The 26,934-nt window shown below is 44.0% G+C and overlaps 2 protein-coding genes across 10 annotated transcripts in view; one reads left to right on the top strand and one right to left on the bottom strand.

Annotated features, from left to right (window-relative positions):
* The window catches only part of NPRL3 (NPR3 like, GATOR1 complex subunit), a 115,900-nt gene extending 105,504 nt beyond the window's left edge, over positions 1-10,396 (bottom strand). The window contains exons 1-2 of one of the 8 annotated variants that reach the window (XM_039492698.1): positions 10,347-10,396; positions 4,959-5,028 (exon numbers count right to left, since the gene is read on the bottom strand). Coding sequence is in view for 5 of the 8 variants with exons in the window: in XM_039492697.1 (XP_039348631.1) it covers positions 4,959-5,028; positions 10,036-10,165 (200 nt within the window). In the remaining 3 variants the exon portion in view is untranslated. Of the gene's footprint in view, positions 1-4,958; positions 5,029-9,388; positions 9,407-9,782; positions 9,937-10,035; positions 10,200-10,346 lie in introns of those variants that run through there. The other 7 variants (XM_039492697.1, XM_039492696.1, XM_039492693.1 and 4 more) reach the window with 7 other exon arrangements.
* Positions 10,397-11,880: 1,484 nt separating this feature from the next.
* LOC120373794 (hemoglobin subunit pi) lies at positions 11,881-21,918 on the top strand. Of its 2 annotated transcripts, XM_039492702.1 has the most exons (4): positions 11,883-12,233; positions 18,735-18,903; positions 20,712-20,916; positions 21,657-21,918. In XM_039492702.1, the coding sequence occupies exons 2-4, from the start codon at positions 18,809-18,811 to the stop codon at positions 21,783-21,785; spliced, it is 429 nt and encodes a 142-aa protein (XP_039348636.1). In that variant the 5' UTR covers positions 11,883-12,233; positions 18,735-18,808; the 3' UTR covers positions 21,786-21,918. The 2 variants fall into 2 exon arrangements, with proteins under 2 accessions (XP_039348637.1, XP_039348636.1); XM_039492703.1 differs by lacking the exon at positions 18,735-18,903 and having other exon boundaries at positions 11,881-12,233.
* The last annotated feature ends 5,016 nt before the right edge of the window (positions 21,919-26,934 follow it).

Raw genomic sequence — 26,934 nt, 5'->3', positions numbered from 1 at the left:
TTCTTTTATCCCCCAGAGCTCTCTCTCTGATAGTGTAATAAGTTTTTTGGGGTACTTCCCAAAATTCTTGTATAAACAGGATCTACTTTAATTTCTATGATATGTATAAACATGACTTATCGGTATTTTACTTTGATCTTTGTATCTTTGAAGTTGAACCCCTGGTTTAGCATGTAGCACATTTGTACCCTAGTCTGCTTTAAACACAGTTTTGCTTCAAACAACACCATGTTAAAGCACACTAGGGAAATTTTAGTATGCATCAGAAGGGTCTACACAGACCAACTAATGCACAATACATTTTAGAAATAGCAATCTGCAGTCTGCATTATTGGTCCATCTACACAAGCCCTTATGAAAGCCAGGGAGCAGGGACATCACTTATATAAACAAACTACACTAGGAAAGTGGTGAAGTCAACACAAATCATTTCTGGCTTCTTGCAATATTTATTGAATAGACACTGATTTGTATATAGATAAATTGGGAGTGTTTTATCAATTAAAACCTAAAATCACTAGCCTTAAGTATAGGTTATACCAATATAAGTGCATCTACATTAGCACTTTTACCAGCACAGCTTGTGGGGGGGGGGGGGGGAGAGAATCATTTCTCTAACTGACATAACTACACTGGTAAAACTTTTTAAGTATAGACCAAGCCTTACCTTATGGCTTTGGGAAAGTCATTTAAGGCCTGTGTACCTCAGTTTTCCCATTTGTGCAAAAGAGCTAATACAAATCTCCACCAGTTGTGATGATTATTTAATGTTTGTAAGCCACTTTGGAGAGATGTGTTTTAACTGGGTTATTTGGGTAGAGGGGAATAGTCGAAGGCTAGGAGGAAGCAAGCGGAGATGTTTGTCAGGCAAAGTTTGTTTTTCTAGGTGGCTGATCCTACTAGATAGCTTCCCAAGAGAAGGTGACTAACAATACAATGCAAGTATTTTTGCTACTCCAGTTGCTTCTGAAAAGGAGATTAAATCCCAGACAAAGCTATATTAAAATAGAGTTCAGGCTGAGAGTATATACCAGTAACTGTGGGTGAAAGCATCACAAGAATGCTGTAATTTTCTCAAAAACAAGCATTAACAAACCCAGGAAATTCAAGAGATAAGTCTAAATTTTTTAAAAATCCAATTATGTTATTTTTAAAAAATACCTTTTAAAAGGTATGGAAATACAAAATTCAGACACCTAAACCACCTTAACTCTCTCTGCAGTAATGCCATCAGTAAATAAAATTACAAAGCAAATCTAATCTTCAAAATCAAGTTATTCTAATTTGTGACCACAAACACAATTATTTCACAGCCTCACCAAATCTCTTGGTGAAGCTAACGCCAGCAGTGAGGATTGCTACTGCTAAAACCTAATGAAGTAAATACTATCCTCTTTCCACTTTAGGAGCACTTGTATTATGTACTGATCTATAAAACTCTTGGCAACTTGTCTCACGCGCCAATTAAAAGTTTTCCTGCTAAATGCAGATTTGATTTTTTTCCCCAGCTCAAAGGTTTGATTATAACGGAGTTATGTTCACTGGAGTGCAATTAAAGGTATCACACTGGTTTGTCATTTAAAGGAAAATGTAAAGTATATACTTTGAAAAGAACAGAATTAACTGAGGAAAAGCAGTAGGCTAGTTCACTGTGTCTGTTCCATCTGAGCTGTTCACACTATCTGTTCAAAAACTGGTGACAACGGGAAAAGGTGAAAAGCTGCTATTTGCGATGATGTAGTAATAAGGACATCCTTAAAAGGTGACTTAGGGAAAATAGTAAACCAGTGGTATGACCAGCTAAGCAGGCATCAGACAAAAATGAACATGAGTAAGATTAGGGGGTCATGTGGGTCAGTAGAGATCCCACAGGGAAACTGGATATAGAGATTAATGAAGTACGACTAAACAAATTGACCAGTTCAAGTACCTCAACAGTGAGCTTGAATTGGACACAGTCCAGAGTGGGGAGTGCTGGAACAACATCTCAAGTGTTGTGCACAAAAAGCATATGCCTAAAGCCCAACTTTATAGAACAACAGTGCACCCGGCAATGCTGTATGGTGCAGAAACATGGGTGGTGAAGAGGCAGCAGATTCAATGCCTACAGCTGTTCAAGGTAAGATGTCTTTGCACTATAAAAGGAGTTAAACAAAGTGACAGATTTCAAAATGAAAGCATTCGGATGGCAGTCAAACTCTGATATGGCTGACAAAATCCAGGAAATGTGACTTCCCTGGTTCAGACACATGCAGAGGATGAATGAAGAGGAACAGACGAAGATTGAATGGGATGACAGCATGGTAGTAAACAGACCCCGTGGAAAGCTGAGGAAGTGATGGATGGATCGCATCAAAGAAGATTAGGGACGTAAGCAGGTGGATCTTCGGCTGTCCATGGCAGCACTAAGATAGTGCATGTTTGCTCAACGACTCGACCCCAGATGATGGCATAAGGGGAAAAAGAAGAATCAGAGTCACAATCTGTTGAAAGATACAGATCTGAAAACTGGAGCTATCCGGCCATCATATTTCAAGACAAAAATGCAAAACAGAAGGCATTTGTATGACTTTATATTTGAAGGAAGTAAAGTTAGTGCATTTCAGGAAACAATTTGAAAACATTTTGTACATTAACAGCACATGCAGCAATTTGATGGAAGAAGTCACTTGTTGCTATAAGCTATTATTTCTGCAGATGGGGATCAGTCTAGCCGTTGTATCAGTTCTTCAGCTGTAGACAAGAGCTCATCTCTTTCCTTCCATTAGCATGTGAGAGGAAAGTTGTGAAAAATGTGATTAATGTGAAAAATACTGATTATTTTGGGAGCCAGAGGAGGACTTGGGCAAAGGAAGAATTAGACTCAAGTGTAATTTCAGAAAAGGACTTTGTCACAGCTAGCAGATTTAAAATGGAGCCACCTCTGCACATTTGAATGCAGATGCATAAGCACACAAAGAGCACTTTCATCAGGTCTGCTAGATTAAAGAACCTCTACTATCCAAAATCTTCTCCATATGTAGGTACTTCTACACCATGACCAATAAGCTACATACATTGAGCTCCTTAAGTATTTGAAAGGCACATTTTCCAGAGTTCACATCATTCTGGTGGCTCTTTTCTGGACATTCTCCAATTTTTCAACATCCATTTGAAGTGGACTCCAGAACTGAACACAATATTCCAGTAACTCAATTGTTTGAATCTTTAAGTATGTGTTTTTTCCTTACAATGACCAATAATGTACAAAGTCACAATACAATGAAAACTGGGATTTGGGAGATTTTGGTAACTCAGCTCTTCAAGTGCATTACAAGTTCTCTGAGCTCTGTTTTTGGGTCTCATGTTAGTCATTATCTGTAGGAGCCAATAGCTTCCCTCTTTTCCTGGCATTCTGAGAATTCTTTGAAATGCCAAAAGCAGCACAACACTCCCTTGCTTTACAAGTATAGTTTACAAAATACTAGGGCCAAACTTTTTAACAGTAACTTGCAAAAGCAACCTGAGTTAACCAAAGAAACACATGCTGAATGGCTCCACTAATTTGGCTGTGCAGAAGGTTTAGCACAGAACTAAATACTAGTTTTTTAAAAAAGTTGTTTTTAGCTCCTGTGGAGTCTGCAGCCTTGTACTGGATTCACTGAGGACATCCCAGATTGCAGCATTCTAAGACACCAAAGATACCAAATATCAGTGGGGTAGCCATGTAAGTCTGGATCTGTAAAAAGCGACAGAGTCCTATGACACCTTATAGACTAACAGACGTATTGGAGCATAAGCTTTCGTGCTACAATACATGCTCCCACGAAAGCTTATGCTCCAATACGTCTGTTAGTCTATAAGGTGCCACAGGATTCTGTCGCTTTTTAAAGATACCAAAAAAAACAACACACAGATTTACTGTAAGTCCCAAGCAAGTTGTGTTTTTCTCATCTGTAGAAAACTAAAGCACTGATGCCACCAAGACTTATGTACTTGCTTAACTTCACTACCACGAGCTGTTACACTGATTTCAATGGGACTACTTGTGGTAGTAAAAGTAAGCATGTGCTTAAATCTTTGCAGTATCGGGACATAAATTTCCCCTTTTGCGGTCCAATTCTGCCAACTTCTCTCACGTTAAGTAGGATCTTTCACTGTAATTAGTCTAACTAATTTCAATAACACTCTCCTCAGCAGGAGTAAGGGTGACAGAACCCGTCCTTTTACTATTTCATAAGATTTAAAAAACATGCCACAGGGAACACCAACTTAGCTAAGGGTGAGCTCAGGACACCTGCTGACTTTGCCAACATCTGTGACAGCCCAGAGTGATAAATTTTGTGGTATGCACAAACCAGAACAAAGCAGGAGACTCGGCATGAAGAAGAATGTTTAAAAGATCAATTTAAACTGAATAATACGCAGGGACACTCGGCACTTCCAGAGCACTTTTCATCCAAGGATCCCAAAAACATTGTTTAAATTTCAGTATCCTTATGAGACATCACTTCATAAACAAAGAACTGCAGCTACCTCTGGGGAACACACCAGTTTATTTGTGCACAACTCTACATGAGAGTTAAGGCAGCAAGTGAAGAACACTGCATCCAACTATAACTCCCATCTAGAGATGCAGGTAGGTAGAACTGAAATCTGACCAAGGCCACTGGATTAACACTCCTATTTTCAAAGAGTGGCATGGGCTCTTTAATGACCAGAAGGGGTTAGAATGTCAGATTTACATCTTTCCCCAAAACCAGCACCTTCAGCAGCATTCTGACTCTCATAAGAAGTGCCTGGTTAGTAGGTGCATCCAGCACATCTGTCTGAGGTTAACTCGGTTCTGAGTTTTTCTTCACAGATCTCCATTCATACAGTACAAGAGGATTTGCCTACTCAACTAGTGTGCAAGAAAGGAGAATGGGCCATTCTCCTCCTCTATTTTAAAACGTTTGGTTGAGGGGAAATTTCCTTACCTAGAGTCTCCATCTTGGTCTTCTGTGTTGTCATTAGTGCTATTCACAGCATATCGGCTCCTTGGCTTACCTGAAGCAAATGGAAAAGAAGATAATTTCAAATCACTTTACAGGGACCTCGCTTCAAAAAGAAATGTGTGTTTGTGCCTTTTTCTAAAGGATGTACTAGGAAGGCCCAAAAGTGTTCTCTTTAAAAAAAAGGGCAATAAAAGCCCTTTCTCCCTCCTTTTTTATATTAGACACATCCAGCCTTGACTTCTCTGTTTTTGCTCCAAGATAGTCTAAGAAACAGGACCAGAAGCGTCCTCAGCCTTCAACTGAAGATGAAGGGGTGCTGAAACTTTCACAAAGAGAACTTATTTCCCAAGTATCTGGCAGAAATATGAATTAAATAGGTATTGAGCAAACAAACAACTTTTTAAAGTTTGATTAACTCCCTTCCCTTATTATTGCTCAGGTGTCATTATCTTTGTTTCTGATGTCACAAACCAGCAAGCTGACTAGCCTCTTCAGAGGGTCCTCCTACACAGAGAAAGAAATCTAAAGATCTAATGCCATCAACAAGAATGGAAAAAAACAAAAACAGTTTTGAAACAACTTTCAGCTGATCTTGGTAAATAGTGCAAAGGAGGGTTTAAATATCTTCTCTCTTGGCAAATCACATTTTAACACCTACAATGGGGTGTTAAATGCCGTTTGATGACATTGGAAGGTTAGCACAAAGATCAAGGGTAAAATATGTGACCTTTAGATAGCAAATAAGCCTTTAGTTAGTATCTGTTACTTGTTAGGTGCTTTGCTGTCTGACCTCCTGTATATCACAGGCCACTACCACCACCACCACCCAGCACCCACATACTAAACCCAACAACTGAAATTAGACCAAGGTATAATAGCCTTCAGGAAAACAAAGCATTCTCAGAACATATGAAGCCACTGGAGACTCTCTCACACATTTTCAGCCTACACAGAATAGATTTTGTCGAGATTTTCCAAATCTATCACATGATCTTGCCTAGGGATAGTTAAAGCCAGCCATTTTACATCCACGAAATTTCAAAACAACAGTCCAGCTGGGGTGAAAAAGAGGACACAGAGCTGGGCATTATGTGTACTGATGGCATTTGAGCCTAGAGAGTTGAAAAATCATCCCTAAAGATCTAACAGATGTTAATTAAGGGCAAGGCTGACCCCCCATAAAGGAACACTATAAGTGAGTGCTCTTGAGAAGAAGGGTGTGTTTCTAGTGGGAACCTGCAGGGAAAAGTCTTGATCCTATACCATTTATCATTTTTATTAAACGACCTGGAAGAAAACGTAAAATTATTACTGATGAAGTTTGCAGATGATGCAAAAAATGGGGAGTGGTAAATAATTAAGAGGACAGATCACAGATACAGAGCAATCTGGATCGCTTGCTAAGCTAGGTGCAAGCAAATTATGAGTTTTAATGCAGCTAAATGTAAACGTATATATCTAGGAGCAAAGACTATAGGCCATACTTACAGGATGGGGGACTCTACCCTGAGAAACACTGATTCTGAAAAAGATTTGGGCATTGTAGTGGATAATCAGCCAAACACGACCTCCCAGTGCAAAACTGTGCTGAAAGGCCTAAAGCAATCCTGGGATGCAAAAACAAAGAAATCTTGAGTAGGAGTAGAGTGGTCATTTTACCTCTGTATTTGGCACTAGTGCAACTGCTGCTGGAATACTGCATCCAGTTCTTGTGTCCACAGTTCAAGAAGGATGTAGATAAATTGGAGAGGGTCCAGAGAAGAGCCACAAGAATGATTAAAGGATTAGAAAAGATGTCTTATGGTGATCAACTAAACAGACTGAGCTCCTTGAGTTTAACAAAGAGAAGGTGAAGGCATGCCTTGATTACAGTCTATAAGTACGTGCATGAGGACCAAATATTTAATAATAAGCTCTTAAATCTAGTAGAGAAAAGTATAACACGATCCAATGACTAGAAGTTTAAGCTAGACATACTCAGACTGGAATAAGGTACATTTCTGACAGTGGGGGTAATTACCATTGGAATAACTTACCCAGGGCCATAGTGGATTCTCCATCCCTGACAATTATTAAATCAAGGTTGGATGATTTTCTAGAAGATCTGCTCTAGGAATTATTTTGGGGAAGATCTCTGGCCTGTGTTATACATGAGGTCAGACTAAATGATCACAAATCCTTCTGACACTAGAATCGGTGAATCTATAAAAGGAAGCAACTGTCCATCATTACCCTTTGGCAGAAAGAATAAAGCAATCAGAAGGCTTCTTCCACCTCAGACAGATCTTGAACATGAACCAGCAGCATTCTACAGTAACAGACTGAGGGTAGGTCATAGAGAACTTTTGTCTTCAGCCACAATGACACTGTGCATCAGATCAGGGTAGAGGTGAAATTACTGTGCCTTTAAATGCTTTACATTTAGACCAAGCATTAAGACCAGGCTCTCAAAATGTCAGCTCAAAAAGGAATTTGCTTTAGAATGATGAGTAACTGGGAAAGGAGGGAATGGAAATTGGACTAAGTGTACTAGAACATATAACTCATCATACGTGCTTCTCCAAGCTACATTCAATTGTGTGAATAGATCAGATGCTCATTGCACTGGCTTCTGGGAACCCTTTGGATAAAGATAATTTATTCAAGTGAGAAAACAAAAAAAGAGTGTTTAGCTTTTGCAAATGGACATTTTGCTGGGTCTTTCTCCCATCAACCTTTTGGAATCTTGGTGTTGTCAACTCTTACAATTTTATCATGAGTCTCACAATATTTGGTATTTTTCTTAAAGTCCCAGTTCCTGGAGGCATGTGATTAGGCAAGAACCTCATCTTTCATTTAAATACTAAATAATACCTAGCTCTTATATAATTATTTTCATCAGTAGATAAATCCCAAAGGACTTTACAAAGGTCAGTATCATTATCCCCATTTTTATAGGGGAACTACTGTCTTTTTTGTTGTCTGTTTGGTGCCTAGCACAACAGGGGCTGCTCCAAAACTGGGATTCCTAGGCCCTACTGCAATACAAATAATAATGAAGTTGGTTTCTAGCCCTTCTAGCTGCAGCTTTAAAACGTTCAATGTATAGAATCATAGAAATGAAGGGCTGGAAGGACCTCAAGAAATCATCAAGTTCAGCACTCTGCACAGTGGCAGCACCAAGTAAACCTAGATAATCCCTGACAGGCACTTGTTCGACCTGCTTTTTAAAACCTCCAAGGATGTCAAGTATCAGAGGGGTAGCCGTGTTAGTCAGGTTCTGTGAAAGCAGCAAAGAATCCCGTGGCACCTTATAGACTAACAGACGTTTTGCAGCATGAGCTTTCGTGGGTGAATACCCACTTCTTCGGATGCAAGTGGTGGAAATTTCCTGGGGCAGGTATATATAAGCAAGCAAGAAGCAACCAGTTTCTCCTCCCTTGGTTTTCACACTTCAACTGCTAGAACAGGGCCTCATCCTCCCTGATTGATCTAACCTCGTTATCTCTAGCTTGCTTCTTGCTTGCTTTTCTAAACCTTTTATCATTTGTGTTGCTCCCTTCTGGATTCTCTCCAATTTGTCCACATCTTTCCTAAAGTGTGGCACCCAGAACTGGACACTACTCCAGCTGTGGCCTCCCCTGTGTTGAGCAGAGCAGGACAACTACCTACATACATACAACATTCCTGTTAATAAACCCCAGAATGATAGTCTTTTCTGTGTTTGGTATCTGGTCTCCATTAGCCTTTTTAGTGAAGACTGCAGCAGTATAGGCATTAAACACCTCAACCTTCTTGATGTCATGTTAGCTCTCCTTTTTCGCTAAGCAGCAAACCTACACTTTCCTTTGTCTTTCTCTTGCTTTGAATGTATTTAAATAAACGCTTCTCTCTAACTTCAACTTTTCTATCATCACTAGTGGTTTGACCCAATCTTTGTGCTATGTTTCCTGGGATGAAAGAAGTAGGAATTAATCTCTTGCTACTCCCAGTCACAACAGCTACAATTGAGTGTTCTTTTCCCTCAATGAATAGAATTTTGTGTTCTGAAAGAGTCGCCTTCTGCCTGATCATGAGCATATCATGAAGGACTGGAAGTAACACACACACAAGAAGACTCCAATGAGTGCAAAATTACAACAAGAAACCAAGACGGATGTAGATGTAGTGCTTCATAGTAGGCTTGAGTAGCTAACTTAAATTTTTGTGATGATTTTAAAACATGAGTTAAATCTAATAAAATGGTAATGAAACATTTTTCAGTTTTTACTGTAGTGCCATACAGCCCACCTTTGCCTTCCCAGTCTCAACCCTCATCAGCCTCATCCAAATAGTCCAAGACCCCTCCTAATTTCAATTCCTGGGGAAAACACTGCCCCCACCTCTCCTGAACTGAGATTTTCCTCTAAGATTGTCTTCCTTCGGGACCTTACCCACTGGTTCTCGGAGTTTGTCTGCAGTTATGGAGGCCATTGTCCTTATTCTGCTGCTCTCCCTCCTTCCTTCCCTTCGCCTCAGGAACCCCAACATCGCTTGGCCACTGGCCCCCTCACCTCTCCAGCTCGGCTCCCTGCCCCTCAGCGCTGCCGGGCTACTCCCCAGGGCCAGAGGGCCGAGCCCCCCCAACCGGGATTGGAAACGAGCCCGTGTGCCTGGGAGGGGTCCGGCTGCTGGTCACGCTGCCAGGCCGGCCCCCGCGGGACCGGCCCACACAGCGCGAGGGGCGGGCTCGGGCCGCTCTGCGCGCGACAGGGCCCAGAGGCCTAGTGGCCCGCTCCAGCCTCGTGCGCCCGGCCGCCCGGCACGTGGCCCCGCGCTGTCACTTACCGGCCTGGGCGGCCGGGTGCTCCGGGCCCCGCTGGAAGGGGAAGCGGAAGAGCAGCTTGTTGCCGCGGCTGCCCGAGCTCACCAGGATCACGCTGATGGGGCTGGTACTCTCGCCCATCCCCCCGCGCCGGCTCCCCGCGAGGCAGCCGCCGCTGCCGCCACTCCCCCCTCCCTCACAGCTCCCCGGGCGCGCGGCAGCCGCGGGCCATAGAGACGCCCCAGGTCAGTAGCATAGAAGGAATGACTGGCGGACTTCCGGTTCCGCGCATTCGCTGAGTGGCCGCCGGTTCGAGCTGCTCCGGTCTATAGGTCGCGGGCTGCCGCGGGTGTGGCAAGAAACGAGCGACGCTTTCCCCGAGGCTGGGCCCGCTCGTGTGAGGCATGAGATCCCCTCCCCCGCGGCTCTGCCCGGGCCCGCGCGAGAACCGTACGGGGAGCTCCGCCGCACGCAGGCCCAGCGCAGACCCGTGCACAGCAGCCTGTGCGTATCCTGCCGCTCAGAGCCTGGGACCTGCCCGCCACTGCAGCGCCCAGCCCAGCCCCCGGGACCCTGCAGCCGCTCACCTCCCAGGTGCTCGCGCCCCTCGTGGCGCTCACACCCGTTTGATTCTCCAGCACAGTTCCACGCCCCGGCCCTGCAGCATCTCCCGCCATCACCCAGCAGTGCAGCAACGCCAGGCTGGAGGAAAAGACCTTGTAGACTCTACACTGAGCTGGGGGGTTAACCACAGCCAGCAAATACAAACTTGAACACACCAGCCCTGGTGTACACTAGGTGTTTCACTTTGTACTAATGAATATGTTATAACTTGTGATTTTCCAGAGTACACAAACCCATGGGGCCAGCATTTCAGTACTTCCCTGACTAATGTCTAGCAGAAGCATCACCCGTTCTTTCTCCATGCCTCAGCTCCTTTCCCCAAGTCCTGTGTCATTGCCTCTTGCCAACAGATAACATAGCCACCCACGGGAGAGAATGCCTCCAGATACCCTGCCCTAGCACAAGGCCTGTGACCCTCACAATGGGACTCATTTCATATACTCCAGACTGAAATCCATGGGGGAGAATTTCCTTTATCAAAATGTGACACGTCTCTGCTGATACTTCCTTTCCTTGGATATAGCATTCATTTGAACTGATCTTATTGCCCAAACTCCACTGTTACGATCTCTCTGGGTTTCTGTGCACTGTGGATCTGACCCTCTGATTTAGCTTTTCTTACCAAATGCAATCCCTGTTGAATTTATACCTTTCTCTAGATCATTAATGAAAACGTTATTGCCTGTTGTAGGTCACTTGATACTACTCCCCTTACCATTAATCTTTATTTTCAGTTGTCTGTTTGCCAAACAACTTCCAGTTCATATTCAGGAATTTTAATTGGGGTCAGGACAATGTCCATTATCAGGGATTACAACTGAAAAGGACCTGTATTTTCATCTGGATACCTCGCATAAAAACTCCTCTGTATCAGTTTGCTATATACAGCTACTTTAATAAAGACTAAGCGGGCTTTGAGCAACAAAGTAATACATACTTAATATGGATTTAGCTCTGCAGGATCCCCTCTCAGAGGTTGCATACAAAGAGAAATGGGTGGCCAGGGGGTGGATGGACACACTGCTGAGCGCTTTATCTGCCTTGCCATTCTCTGTGAGGTGGATGATAAAGATTTTAGCAGGAGTAGATGTTGCCCAAGTGAGATTATTTGTTTGAGAGTGATTAAAGAGCAGGCGTATTATCTCCAAAGAGCATTCTTTGTGCCCTGAATTGTGTTAACTGTGCTATAATTTCCCAGTTTGTCGTCTTTGAAGCAAAATATTAATTTTAAAAGATAAGAAATTACAGAGATGCTTGTCATTTACATTTGGGAGAGGTTGTAGTTAAATTACAGCAAAAAGTCTAATAAGCCTGTTGCAGGGTAGCTGATCCATCAGAGGCTCAGGCACCCAATCTACCTGAGACAGGCTCCTCTAAGGAGAATGGGCCAACTCAGTTCCACATGAGTAGTTAACTGCCCTAGTGCCTTGGTGGCAGTTAATTAGTTAAGGAACATCTGGGCCTAATAAAGGCTTATGAAGGCTCAGTTAGGGGCTTTCAGATCAGAGAAGCTCCTGAGGAGAGGAAATTTGCAGGGGAGTTGGTTAGAGAGAGTTTACCAGGAAAGGGGACCCAGGAGAGGTGCTGCTGGGACGAGCAGGTCTTGAAAGGACTAGGAGGGACAAAGTCCTAGTTCCAGTGAAAGGATCTTACCAGCTAGTGGCAAGGGAGCTAGTTGTTAGGGAGCTATGTACTCCTCTAGGGGAAGAGCTGTAATGGTTTGATCTCTGTAGCAGGCCTGAATCCAGAGAAAGAACCTTTTCCCAGTGGATGGCAGGAGACCTGACTCCAGAAGAGGATTCTGGGTTGAGGGGGCCTTATTGCTGAAGAGCCTGGATGGAAGGAATCAGGTGGGGGCATGCAGACTAATTTTCTTTCCCATCACTCAGTTATGATACAGGAGTGAAGGCCTGTTTGCGTACCATGTTTGGCCTTTGAAGAGGTACTGTTCACTATATAGAAACCTCACTGAACTTCTTGATAGTCCATAAGGGGAAGCTGAGGCAGGGAACTCTGGGGTGAGAGCCTGCCATAACACAGCAATTTGAGGATGAGCATGAAGCTACACCATAAAATCATCACACTTTGGTTTCCACTTTCAAGATTTGGTTTTCTAAACATAATGGTCTCAAAATTATTTGCAGTTGAAATGAATTGGAATCAACTGACAGTGCCACAGATGAGGTACTGGAGGAATTACTATCCCTGATCCTCCTGCAGTGCATTGGAAATCCAGTTCTGTTTTGGTATTAATTGGTCACTGAGATTATGGTGAAAAGCATTTGGAAGATAAACCTTCACTTTGAAGTGGATCCCCAAGCCTCATTGCTTGCTTTTGTCTGCAGAAGTGAGACAATCCACTTCTATCTATCGGTCAGCCTGTCTGTTGAGTGACATAGTGCAGTGGTTCTCAACCAGGGGTACATGCGTACCCCTGGGTGTACTCAGAGGTCTTCTGGGGCTATATCAACTCATCTAGATGTTTGCCTCGTTTTACAACAGGCTACATAAAAAGCACTAGCAAAGTCAGTACAAACTAAAATTTCATACAAACAATGACTTGTTTATATTGCTTTATATACTATACACTGAAATTTAAGTACAATATTTTTATTAAAAAATGAGTCAGCAATTATTCAGTAATAGTGTGCTGTGACAGTTTTGTATTTTTATGTATGATTTTGTATGCAAGTAGTTTTTAAGTGAGATGACATCTCGGGGTATGCAAGACAAATCAGACTCCTGAAAGGGGTACAGTAATCTGGAAAGGTTGTGAACCACTGACATAGAGGCACAAGAGACCCGAAATCAATGCTATACTTCCTAAAAATTGATATCCAGCTCCAGGATTTCTTTGTGGGCTTTGTTCAATTTATTTCTCACGTCCTCCAGCAACTGTGGCTGGATGGAAAAAATGCTTTCAGAATCTTTCACCTGGAGTTAAACTAGAGCATTAGCTGCAAGTTGGTGCTACCTCCTTCCAGTCAACCCAGGTTACGGAGTAGTTAGTTGTAAAGAGCAAGGGGAATCCTGTTAGTTAGTTATTTTTCTTAACACAGAAGTGCTTGACTGACAGAGGCCTGCTGGAACCACTTGCCATTTACACCTTGCAATGCCCAGAACAATCTAAAGCTAACTCTACTTCCCTGGGGTGGGGGCAGAGATAGCTCAGTGGTTTGAGCATTGGCCTCCTAAACCTAGTCTTGTGAGTTCAATCCTTAAGGGGGCCATTTAGGGAACGGGGGTAAAAATCTGCCTGGGGATTGGTCCTCTTTTGAGCAGGGGGTTGGACTAGGTGACCTCCTGAGGTCCCTTCCAACCCTGATATTCTATGATTCTAAAAAGGATTCACTCTGAGTAGGTTTCACTATACTGACTTGCTTAAAAAAAATCCTGTTTGTTTATAACGACATATTTGGTGCCATACAATGCACTTGCATCACAAATATATCACATTGTGACTGTTGTGTTCTTGCCTACATATTATACAACCATTACTAATCTTAACAAGATTACACAAGTAATTTACAAGTACAAGATTAATGAGTACAGGAATTATAAAAACTTGAACATACAAAGAATATGTTCACATATATGTAAAATATAACACATAACAAGGTATTCTTTCTGTCAATACCCACATGCATGCACACACACAAACTACTCTTAGTGTTTAAAGATATCTAATTTGACTACTTGAAGTTTCCATGTATAGAAATCTTTATATGTCATTAAGTTGGAATCTCGTGGGGAGAAAATATATGTATACTGTGCTTTGAAGATCTAGCACACTAAGTGTTGTGCATTATCTCTACAGCTCAGCTGCACTTTTTAGTTCCACAGGATCTTTGGCAAAATTGAGTTCTTGGTCCCTACAAAGGGAAATCCCTAAATTTATACACACACATGTAATCTGAGAGGTGAACAAATGAAGCATTGTCCTTGCTTTTCTGCTGACTGGAGGTCTTGCCTCATTGCGGTTCTAGTGTTCAGAAGTTAATTGGAACAGTCACAGTTTGCTGTGTTTTGTTTTAATTAAATTCTGCTTCATACAAATTTCCTTGTAAATGGACACAATACTCAGAGTTACAGTTGTGCTGGAGACCTGACCTCAGTGCCTGCACATTATGGTACAGTCCTTAGTTATGTGATCAGACAATGATTTCTGCAGGGCCCCTGCCTCTTTGATGCTCAGGTTGGACAGTGAACAGTGAATGAGGGAGAGACGCTGAGAAGCCCTGCATCATTCTCGGCCAATTCTGTTCCCAGTGACATCTGCAGTGAAGTAAATGGAATTAATCCTATGACTGAGAAAAGAATTTGGCCCTCTGTGCAGATTGTAGCATGCAACGAGTGGAGTGGGGACTCGTGGATACAAATACATGAACATTGTGTCCATTTACAAATAATGTAATTATTAAAAACATTTTAAAATTAGAATTTAATTTCCATGGAGAAAATAAATGGTTTTTAATGCCAGTTTTCTTAGTAACTGCACTGTGTGCAGCCTTCCTCACCCGCTTTATGAGGCAGAGGGCTCCTGGATACTGGAGGATGTGATAATGTAATTAAGGGCTGTGTCATATGCTATATGCACAAGTGGGCAGAGTTAAGGGGACCTAGCTTTGGAGTGCACTGTAATTTTAACATTGTATATAATATTTTGAAAGGAATAAAGACAAAGCATAGAAAGGAGGCCTGTAATAAATGAAATTGCAAGGGAATTCACTCATTCAGTGCAGCTCAGCACTTCCAGAGTCCTGAGCCTAGTGCCCAGCCTGAGTAGCTGGGCCAGGTCCTCTCTACCCTCTCTATTTCAGTCCACAGGGCACTGGGGAAGATGTGAGGATGCATCAGCAATCATCTGGCCCCAACTCTACCACCTCCCCCACTCATCCATGCTTCACTCCCCTCCCCTCCCCTCCCCAATATGCTGCTACATAAGGCCTCCTCCATGGTGACGGGCTGGTTGTGCCCTCTAACACATAAGGTTTTATTTGGCATGAGCTGCTAGGAATCACTCATCTCCTTCACATAGTGTGCACTGAATGTGCCAAGGGTCCACAAGAGCCCCCTTGGGGCACATTGTATAAGACAGGGTCCAGGTCATTTTTGACGATATTGCTCACTTAGCCATCCAGATGATGCTAAGCCTCATTCAAAGCCTACCGCACAAGCACAAAGAGCAATTTTCAGAGTTTCGTACCTTTGCCCAGTCAAAACCAATTCTCCTCAGAAAACTCAAAGGCACTTCTCCTCAATGAGGCCTATTTCCCAACCAAATTTCCACTCCAGCCACTACCCTACCAGGAAGGTTCAAGAAAATATTGCAAGGTTTTATTATTACAGACTAATAGACTTTGAGGTCAGAAGGGACCATCATGATCATCTAGCCTGATCTCCTGCACATTGCAGGCCATAATAGACCCATAACCCTGTGGCTGAGTTACTGAACTCCTCAAATCATGGCTTAAAGACTTCAAGTTGCAGAGAATTCAACATTTACACTAGTTTAAACCTGCAAGTGACCCATCCTCTGCACTGCTGAGGAAGGTGAAAATCCCCTAGGGTCTTCCCCAATCTGACCCGGGGGAAAATTCCTTCACAATGCCAAATATGGTGACCATAATGGGCTCAGACTTACAACAAAAACCCACAGGCAGAGAACAGGCCCAGGAAATGCCCATTCCAACAGTGAAGGGTTTGGAGAGTCAGCCTGATCAGAATGGAAACACTTGAGCCACCAGCCTTCACTGCACTAGTCACTGTTGCTAGGGCTCCAGCACTCACACAGGGAAACCTCCTTCTGCAGGGCAGCCTCTCTCCCCATTAACTGAAGACACCTGCTAATCATATGCTCCTGTCTGGGAGCAGCAGTGACTCCTATACTCCTACACAGGCCTGAGTAGCAATGCTTGACACAGCATAGGCACAGAGTCTGCTGCCTCACCAGTTGCAGGGGGCCCTGCATAATGATGCATGGCATCCCTGTGCAGTTAGCTGTCATGGAGGCTAGCAGCCAGGAGCAGTTAGTGGGAAGCACTTCCAGTTCTGCATCTACCACAGCTAAAGGAGGATTGAATGCTCTGGCTAGAGGAGCAAATGGAGCCTGCTGAGGGCTTGTCTAGATTGAGGAACTCTGCAATGGTACAAACCCCCAGTGTAGACACATTACACTGGGGCGCTTGATTCTGGTTTCACAGCAGTGCAGAGCATCCACACTGGGGTTGTATTGGTGCAGCCTCACACTGCAAAAGCCTGTAGTGCAGGCAAGCCCCACTTTGCACTGGTGCAGTGTGTCTCCATTAGAGGCTTCCACAGGTGTAATCACTCCCTTCTAACCCTATTGTTCTATGATTAGTGGAGATTTCCCTAATCTGGACAAGCTCTGAGACACACAAATGGCCCAAGCACTACTAGTGCCCTGGAAGATGTCCACTGTAAGACAGAATTACCTTCGCCAGAAAGCAGCAGCCATTGGGTTTAAATCTATTCCCCAAAGACCTTGTGGTTCAGATAGTTTCCCAATGAAACATGATGTCCCGACAAGGTGGAGTGGATTGTACAGCATCTCTCCTGACCCTCCACAAATTATAGATCCTCACAGATCACCAATCCCCTCTAGGAGAAAGGGCAGTTGTCAGAGGCTGCCTTGTGTATATGAGTCATCACACTGCAGTTGTGGCAAGGTGCAAGGGCATTCATTTTGGCTGATTGTGGCAGTTTCTTGTCTGTGGCCTGCTGTCAGTATGGCGGGGTGAGGGGAGCTGTGTGCATTGCTTTTATAAATTCACCTTGGTGGCATATGGGTCTGTTGTAATCTGTGTCACAGGCACTGGGACAAGGGTTCCTTCTTGCAATCATGTCAGCACTCTTCTCCGGAGGAGCATTTCTTTGAAGCTGTGTCTAACCACAGGGCCTGGCATTTCCTCCAGCCCCTCTTGGCTGCCTAGTGACTCTAGACATATGCCAGCCATCCCCTTGCTCATTCACCCCCACACCTTGCTTGTTTCTGTGTATTTAGACTGTGAGCTCTTCCCGGGAGGAACCAGGTCCTCCTGTGTGTTGGTACAGCATGCAACACAATGGACTCCCAGTCCCGACTGGGGCCTTCTGTGCTATATATATATATACTATATAGCACAATATAAGGGATAAATAATAGTAATAATTATATGTCAAGGAATGAAAGACCTGAAGAATCAAATACTCCAGCAATGAGCTCCAGAGAGATACTTATACGCCAGTGTTTCCCAAACTTGGGATGCCGCTTGTTTAGGGAAAGCCCCTGGCAGGCCGGGCTCGTTTGTTTACCTGCTGCGTCCACTGGTCCAGCCGATCACAGCTTCCACTGGCCTCGGTTCGCTGCTCCAGGCCAATGAGAGCTGCTGGAAGCGGCGGCCAGTACATCCCTTGGCCCGCGATGCTTCCAGCAGCTCCCATGGGCCTGGAGCAACGAACCGCGGCCAGTGGGAACCGCGATCAGCCAGACCTGTGGACACAGCAGGTAAACAAACTGACCCGGCCCACCAGGGGCTTTCCCTACACAAGCGGTGTCCCAAGTTTGCAAAACACTGCTATACGCCAATGAATTATAGGTTTCAGAAACTGATTTCTGGGTGCCTGCTATTTTACTGCAAGAAGGCAGCATGGTTCAGATACTTTGAAATCTGGGGCTCAGAAGCATTCTGTAGATATAGAGGTAGTATAAAATAATAATTTTCACATACAAACACACATTTCTGTGGAACCCTACTTAATTCAGCAAGGTGTGTGTGTGTGTTTGTACAAAGTATCATTACTACTGCTACTTTCATGAGAGTTTTTAGATCTGAAGTGATGTAATTTTTTTTAACTAGTGCTACGTAGTAATGTCCTTGTGTAATTAGTAAATAATTCTTTGCAGGAGCAACACAGGGTAAACTCCCACTGACTTCAGTGTGGCCAGAATTTTACCCACAGTCTGCATTTAGCACATCCTGATCTGTCTCATGTATTATATGGAAAGCCGTGATCTGTCACCTCTCTCTAAGCCTTTTAGCATGATTGTAAAACATGATGATTCCCTCCATGGTCTTTGGTCTGACATTTTCCACTTTGTCATTACAATTCCTCCATACTGTATGATTGCTCATCTGTGCCCCTGTGGCCAGTTCATTTCTCCAGGCCATCCCATTGCTGCTTAAGATGTGAGAAATTGATAAAACCTCCCAGTGTACAATCCAGAGCAGGGCCAGGCATTGTTTCATAGGGAGATAAGATAGCCCCACGTCATTGGGTGGGTCCCAGAAGTGACCAATGACAATGGACAGTTGCCACGTTCTGCTCTCCCCTTCCCCTTTATAACTTAGGCTGTGAAGGCAATCATCACAGACCTGTCCGAGTTTCCATTGTAAGAAGGCTGATCTCACAAGCTCCAGCAACAATGACTCTGACTCAAGCTGAGAAAGCTGCAGTGGTTGCCATTTGGGGAAAGATAGCTGCCCAAATTGATGCCCTTGGGACCGAGTCGCTGGAGAGGTAAGCAATGCAGCATCTTTGCTTAGATACTGTGGGCCTGTCTCTGATCTCAGACTGGTGAACTTACTCTAGTGTAAAACTTGTGTGAATGAGATCAGAATCAGGCCCTGAGACTCTCATTAGAGTCAGTGGCCCAAATTCACCGCTACTGTAAGTGGGCCTAGCAACATTGACAATAATTGAGCGGTGCTTGCTTTTGCCAGGGGTGAATCTGGGCCTGTAATTCAGAGGCCTGAGGAAATCAGATACAGTGATGGTTGGCTACTGGGCACCCTTAAGTGGGCAGACTTTAAAGTGTATCATTCAAACATTGATGATTGAGGACCTCAGCTTTTCTTGGAGAATAACCTTCATGGAAAGTCTAGTAGAATGTGGTAGAGCTCTATAGAAATTACTTTAAAACTCTAGAATTTATCAGAGAATAATATTCCTGCTATCAAATCCTACTAGATAGTTTCTAAAGAGAGAATGTAACTTTCTATTCACTTGTATAAGGCTTTCCATGAATGCCAGCTGAGAGTTCAGGAGAGTGACTCCACATTGTCATTAATACCCAGATAATATCTCACCAAATGCAAAGGTTATCATTGTTATGAGCTGAACATGAAAAGAAAAGGCGTGGATGTGGGGTTTATTATGTGAATGATGCAATTTATATTGGCAAGTACTGAGCAATGCTTGAGAATGGATAATATACAAGGCATTCAAGCAGATTGCTTGAAACATATCTCAACATTCCATTTGATGTGTAACAGATTAGTAGGAGAAGTAGTAACCATCTCATAGAAGCGTATATCACTTCAAACCACATAGACTCTTAGGTCCACAGAGGGTCTGCTGTAAATACAACTACATAGCCTTTTATTGGCAGAACTGGGAAATTGTATTTTATGTGAAGTTTATGTTAAGTGAAGAGGATGTTTTTCCCCAAACATCCCATTTCAAATGAAACCAGCTGAAGTTTGGGGATGACCCACCCTACGCTCCTTCCAATAGAAATCCATCTAAAACTAATCATCTAAACAAGCTGACACAAAGGGGAGGGAAAGAACCTGGAAGCTGATTGAACCAGGCTTGGTTTCTTCAGACAAGAATAGTCCCAGCTTTGTGTTATTTAGCCAGTTAATTTTAAATCTTTTGATGGTCCTTTCTGGATGTATAGCCCCACTTATAGTAAGTAAAGCAAAGATTCTGGACAATGAAATATCTCTGTCTATAGATTATTCACTGTAAGGTTATGGATTTTGCTAACTATCATTAGGAAATACAACTTTGTTCTGCTGAAGAAAATATACTACAGAAGGTGCAGGTGGCTGTGTGGAGGTATTAGGTTATTTAGTTCAAAGAAGAAAAGAAAGTAAGTTTTAAATGCTTTTAAAATACTTTTCAGCATGTCAATCTAAATTTGCCTCTAGGCTCCCACTACACCTGATTGGTCACTGTGGGCCAGAAACCTCTCTGGTGTGACTCCATTGATTTATGCAGTTATACCAGGGATGAATATGGTCTGATATCATTCTTTTCCTAAAATAAAGAAATAAGGTACAAACTGCTTCTGTGGAACTGCTGGCCTGTAACATTTGAATATTCCAGCACCATTTCAGCTCATGGTTTAGTACAGGTTACAGTAGGACATTAAAAGTCTAAGGATCACAGATCTTCTCTAATCCATTCTTTATCAGTTCTAGTGCTTTGGACTAGAAGAGCAGAAGGGAGTGTTTATCCAAGGTCATGGCCCCCCCCTTTCTCAATGTCAGCTGCTCAGTGCAATTTCCATTGCTCAAGCCATTTCTAATATTCTCTTCCAGGCTTTTTTCAAGCTACCCCCAGACCAAGACCTATTTCCCTCATTTTGATCTCAGCCAAGGTTCTGCTCAGCTTCATGGCCATGGCTCCAAGGTCCTGGGTGCTATTGGTGAGGCTGTCAAGAACATTGATAACATTACAGGTGCCTTGGCCACACTTAGCGAGCTGCATGCCTACATCCTCCGAGTCGATCCAGTGAACTTCAAGGTGAGTGAATTCCTACATGCAGTGCAGAGGGTGAAGAGAGTCCATTGGTCACTGAGTCAGTGGGCCCAGGCCACTTCAGCTGATGGGAGCTTAATCACTGAATACTTCCCCATGTAGTGCAGAGTGCAGCAAGGACTAAGCCTTGCAGCTCAGAGATGAAGCTATTATCATGCTGAGCCTTAGACGTGTGGCTGCAGCTTCACTTTAATCAGAGTGGCTGTGGAAGTCCTGGGCTGTTCCCTCTTATGCTTGCTAAGACTCCTGCCTTTGCTGGGAACAATCAATCCTGAGAGTGCAGCCATGGTCCAGGGGTTTGCACACCAGTCTGGGAATGAGTAGAGCTGTTTCTGCTCCTGGTTCTGCCATATACTCACTGTGTGATCTTGGGCAGGTCACATCACATATCTGTGCCTCATCTTCCCCCTCTAAAATGGGGATTATGATACTGACAGTTCTTGGCCAAGGGCTCTGAGGTTCCTGCATGAAAGGCCTTCTATAAATGCAAGGGTAATTCACAGTTACTTTGTATTCCCCTTTTGTGGGGGGAAAGAGGGAGCAATGACTTTTCTCTAGTCCAGAAGGCAGATTTCTCAGACAATAGCTCATATCCACATGAGGTGACCCTGTGTAACTGGCAAGGAGATTCCTGCTTGATTCTTTAAAGGCCAGAGTCTCACCAGCCAGAGGAATGTTATTTTAGGCAGTTCCATTTGATTTCCTCCTGTTCTTTTCTCTTGCAGCTGCTTTCCCATTGCATTCTGTGCTCTGTTGCTGCCCACTTTCCCAACGACTTCACCCCAGAAATCCATGCTGCATGGGACAAGTTCCTGTCCCAGATTTCTTCAGTGCTGACTGAGAAGTATAGATAAACTGTCTCCTTGGAGCATGAGGCCATGGCAGCCTGGAGTGGAGTTCCCACGCCTCATCATGCATGCTTCATGAATCCCCTCACATGGGTTTTGTCCTTAACAAAAAGTCAATAAATATGCCAATTAGCCATCATGATCTCTGTGCTTTAATCTTTACTGGCTCCAGCCACACATCATTGTTCATAATGGGAGGTGTTCTGACATTCCCTATAAGATGCTAAGGGGTTAATTATCTGGGATCCACATACAACACTTCTATTTACCCTTTTCTCATCACACATTGAACTGAAGGGCAGCAAATTTAAAACCAATACAAGGAAATGTTTTTTGCACAATTAGCCGAACTCATTATCACAAGATCTCATTGAGGCCAAGAACCTACCCAGATTCACAAATAATTAGATACATCCTTGATAAAGAGAAGTTACATTAGATAAGATTCCCCCAAACCCAACATTTTAAGGCATAGAACCCTCTTAATTCAGGAAATAAGGCAACCTCTAATGAAAGGGTCTAGGAAGAACTTCCTGTGTGGGCAGGCTATACAGAACTGCTAGTGCAGGGATCTTTGTATATTCTGGTGTTGGTGCTGACCATTGCCAGAGGAAAGATCCTGGGCTAAGAGACCCCTGGGATGAGCCAGGCTGGTAGTAGCTCTGAGACACCCCATCCCCAACCGATTTGCCTGGCTAGACAAAGCCACTGTAGTACAAGTGTAGCTGTGATGCTGTGTGAAAGCAGAGGAAAGTTCGCTAGTAGGACTTCAGAGCCTGGTTCTGTTTTATGCATTTATATTTCAAGTTAAGTCAGTGCTGGTGGGAGCTGCCAGACTGACAGTCTTGAGCATTAAGTCTTCTGTCTTCACATGGGCAGCAGCATCCTACCCTGCCCTGGTCTAGATGGGCCACTCTCATTCGGTCTCCATGATTCAGTCTCAGATTGCCAGCAACAGTTCCCATTATGTCCAGTCCTAATTCATTGTACACAGGTCACCAAACAGCTGCCAGAGGTTAGTGACTTTGTCAGTGGTGACTCAAAGGTGAAAGGTTCTGTATTACATTCCCATTCTCAGGATGCCTAGCCAGACTCTGTCCTGACCTAGGCTGGAGCAGAACCCGAGACATAGAGGTGAAAGGCATCGTGTCCATATCCAGCCCCTTTCCCCATGTTCCTTTCCAGCTCCATGGGCAACATGCTGACTTCCCCAATACAGACAAGCAATACAACATTCCAAGGCTGCAGGGCACAGGGCAGGATTTCAGCAAGATATGGGCACTGTTGTGATTTTAATTGTGACACCCTGAGGAAATGTTGAGTTGTGTGGACTCCCCTGAGTAGTGGAGTGTCCAGTGACAACATTCACTGTTGTACTAGTGCCAGTTTCAGAGTAATCTGGAAATAGAAGAGGCCAGAGATGAAGAACCATATTTTATCATGATATGCAAAGAACTATCACCCCTAGAGGTAGATGTAAGTAAAAAGCCACTAGGACCCAATCCAGTTCTCATTAAAATCAACAAAAAAATCCCAATTGCATCAGGCCTGAAACAGTGCATGCTCAGCGCCTCAGCAACACCTCACATTAGGATGCAGCATTGTAGCACTCTGACTCGGTTTCCCTTCCATGATCCTCAGACCTGGAGCAAAGGTCAACAATCCCTCAAATATGGCTCACTCTTTCAAGGTTTGCTGGGTTTGGCAGGGGGACAAGGGCCGCTCATTCCTCTGGGTTTCAGGGTCCCTGTAGGAAGTAGTTGAAATCTCTTCTGACTCCTTGACCTGCTTCCTACCATGGCCCTCTGCAGGTGATTCCTCAGACTCAGGTCCTGTGATCCTCTCTTCCTCGAGGTCCAGCTTTGCTTCTCATCACTCTGCTGCTGAAGGGTGTCACTTTCAGTGGCTTCACAGCCTCCTGGAACACCTTCACTCCTTCTCCCTTCAGGGCCAGACCCAGGATATACAATCCCTACTGCAGCTCTTCTCTCTCAGTCCTCCCCTATTGGCCCTTCCTTTATAGCAATCATTCAGTCTGTTTCTTCCCATCTGGGTCTAATCCTTAATTCCTTCTATTGCCTGGAGGTGTCAGAATAGGCTAATTGGACTCTTGGTCTCCCCTTAGCCCTGTCACTACCAGCGTGGGGTTTATACACACAAGACCCATCACAAAGCCCTACAAGCAAGAAGGCTGATTTTTTGGCTTGTGGTTCCTCTGGACTGGGCTTGACAAACTCCTGATCTGACCTGGTGGATCCCATGATATAAGAACATAAGAGCTGCCAGACCAGGTCAGACCATAGTCACTCTTGCCCATTATTGTCTCCAACAATAACCTGAACCAGAGCTTCAAAGGGAGTGTACAGAACAGAACAATTATGGAGTGATACTGCCTTCTCTTCTCTTCTCAGCTGCTGGTAATCAGAGATTATGGGATGCCCGGAACATAAGAACAGCTCTACTGGGTCAGACCAAAGGTCCATCAAGCCCAGTATCCTGTCTTCAAACAGTGGCCAATGCCAGGTGCTTCAGAGGGAATTAACAGAACAGGTAATCATCAAGTGATCCATCCTCTGTCATCCATTCCCAGAGTCTGGCAAACAAAGGATAGGGACACCATCCCTGCCCATCCCGGTTTATAGCCACTGATGGACCTATCCTCCCTGAACTTATCTAGTTCTTTTTTTAACCCCGTTATAGTCTCAGCCTTCACAAACATCCTCTGGCAAAGAGTTCCACAGGTTGACTGTGCCTTGTGTTAAGAAGTACTTCCTTTTCTTTGTTTTAAACCTGCTCCCTATTAATTTCATTTGGTGACCTCAGTACTTGTGTTATGAGGAGTAAATAACACTTTCTTATTTACTTTCTCCACACCAGTCATGATTTTATAGACCTCTATCATATCCTCTGTTAGTCATCTCTTTTCTAAGCTGAAAAGTCACAGTTTTATTAATCTCTCCTCATACAGAAGCTATTCCATACCCCTAAGCATTTTTGTTGCCCTTTTCTGAACCTTTTCCAATTCCAATATATCTTTTTTGAGCTGGGATGACCACATTTTCACACAGTATTCACGCTGTGGGCGTACCATGGATTTATATAGAGGCACTGATATTTTCTGTCTTCTTATCTTTCCCTTTCCTAATGATTCCCAACATTCTGGTAGCTTTTTTGACTGCTGCTGCACATTGAGTGGAAGTTTTCAGAGAACTATCCACAAACTCCAAGATCTCTTTCTTGAGTGGTAATAGCTAATGTAGACACCATCATTTTTTATCTATAGCTGGGATTATGTTTTCCAATGTACATTATTTTGCATTTATCAACATTGAATTTCATCTGCCATTTTGTTGCCCAGACACCCAGTTTTGTGAGGTCCCTTTGTAATGCTTCACAGTCTGCTTTGGACTTAACTATCTTGAGTAGTTTTGTATCATCTTCAGATTTTGTCACCTCACTGTTTACCCCTTTTTCCAGATCATTTATGAATATGTTGAACAGCACTGGTCCCAGTACAGACCCTGGGGGACACCACTATTTACCTCTCTCCACTGTGAAAGCATGGGGCTGCATCCCTGAGCATCTTGCCTAGTAGCCATTGATGGACCTCTCCTCCATGAACTTATCTAGTTCTTTTTTTGAACCCATTTATACTTTTGGCCATCACAACATCTTCAATTTCAGATTCTGCAGAATGACATTTTTCACTGAAAGACAATTAATAGCCCTTATAGTAGTGAAAATAACATTAAAAATATGAACCAGTGTTGGAGACAACAGCTTTGAGAGTTTTGAGCCATCTCAGTGGTCTGTTGACTCTGAAGCATAACAAATACACTTTAGAGACCAGAATTCCTGATAACTTACATAGACTGTTGTACACACAAATTGTATATTTGTAATTTGCGTGTTTAATTACTGTAATTGTATAGCCAAATAGCCAAATAAAGGGCAGAAATGGTAATGTTCTTGATAGTGCCCTTCAACTTGTATTCCTCATAAAGTGATTCCAAAATCTGCTGTAAATTTACTAACAGTTTAGTTACTATGAAAAGGCCATTTCCCCGGGATCTTTGTGCACACCTCTCTTGGTCATCCCTGGCAGAACCCCTGTAAACTGAGAGACCTAACTTTGTAGCCCCAATCCAGCAAACACAATTAAAAATCCTGAAATGTTGCTTCCTACACAGACTGAATTTGACATACATCCTGTTGACTCCCAAAGGGTGAAGGGAGTAGAGAGAGTCAGTAGACATGTTACATTCATTTTTTGCATTGAGTCTTTCCTTAGAAGTCTATGGGTTTTTTCTTTTTCCAAAGATACTGATGTAACAAAACAGCACGGGGCTAGATGATCAAATGGTCCCTAGTGGCCTTACAGTCTAGGAATCTAGGAGAGATTGAAATTTCTAAACAAGCAGATACAGGGCAGCTTGAGAAATTCAAGTAGAGTAAATCTCCCAGCAGGATGGAACTACCCAAGGGAACTGAAGAAAAACAAAGGTGCATGAGATGGGCCAAATTCTCCTCATTTACAGCCAGCTCACCCTAGTGCCTTGGAATCCTTCCTGGTTTAAGAGGGCCCCCTGGGCTGTGCTAAGAGATCCTTGTGTGCTACCCTCTGGGGCAAAGAGGCTCCAGGGCAGCAAAGGGAGTGTTCTGCCCCAGATGCAGACCAGTCAAAGCTGGGGGGGGGGGGGGGGTGTTGGCTGACCACCATAGGAAAGGCTCAGGAGGGTGCCCCTTGGAACATTTCCTTTGACGTTACAGTTTAGTGATTTTTACAGCCCCCTGTTGTTCCCTTGGTAGCGCTGCAGAACGGGGCCTTGCGCTAGCCGGGGGAGCTGGGGGCCTGGCGATTGGGGAGGGGGCGATGGGTGCTTCGGGTTTTTTGTGTCAGATCAGGCTTGGTGCCTTGCTGTCCTGCTCCTAGACCCGCTGCCTTGCTGTCCTGCCAGGCACAGTGGCACGGGATGTGCTCGCCTGCTCCGGGGTCCCAGGACTGGAGGCCCGGCTGTGCTCCGTGTGTCGGGCCGGTCCCATTGGGAAGGCGATAGCTGCCCCGTCCCGTAACGCCTGCTCCGCCTGAGGCCCCTCGCCCCGGATAAGATCAGGGCCGGCCCAGCCGGAGCCAGGGGGAGGGCGGCTGCCACAG

This window comes from Mauremys reevesii, linkage group 10, assembly GCF_016161935.1.
Source record: "Mauremys reevesii isolate NIE-2019 linkage group 10, ASM1616193v1, whole genome shotgun sequence".
NCBI lineage: Eukaryota > Metazoa > Chordata > Testudines > Geoemydidae > Mauremys > Mauremys reevesii.
This window is presented reverse-complemented; position numbering and strand designations above follow the sequence as displayed.

What these genes read in the sequence shown, in the direction of transcription:
- LOC120373794 (XM_039492702.1), top strand. Translation starts at nt 18,809, where the DNA reads ATGACTCTGACTCAAGCTGAGAAAGCTGCAGTGGTTGCCATTTGGGGA. An exon ending in GGGACCGAGTCGCTGGAGAG is followed by an intron (nt 18,904 to 20,711) that starts GTAAGCAATGCA and finishes ATTCTCTTCCAG; the next exon opens with GCTTTTTTCAAGCTACCCCC. An exon ending in TCGATCCAGTGAACTTCAAG is followed by an intron (nt 20,917 to 21,656) that starts GTGAGTGAATTC and finishes TTTCTCTTGCAG; the next exon opens with CTGCTTTCCCATTGCATTCT.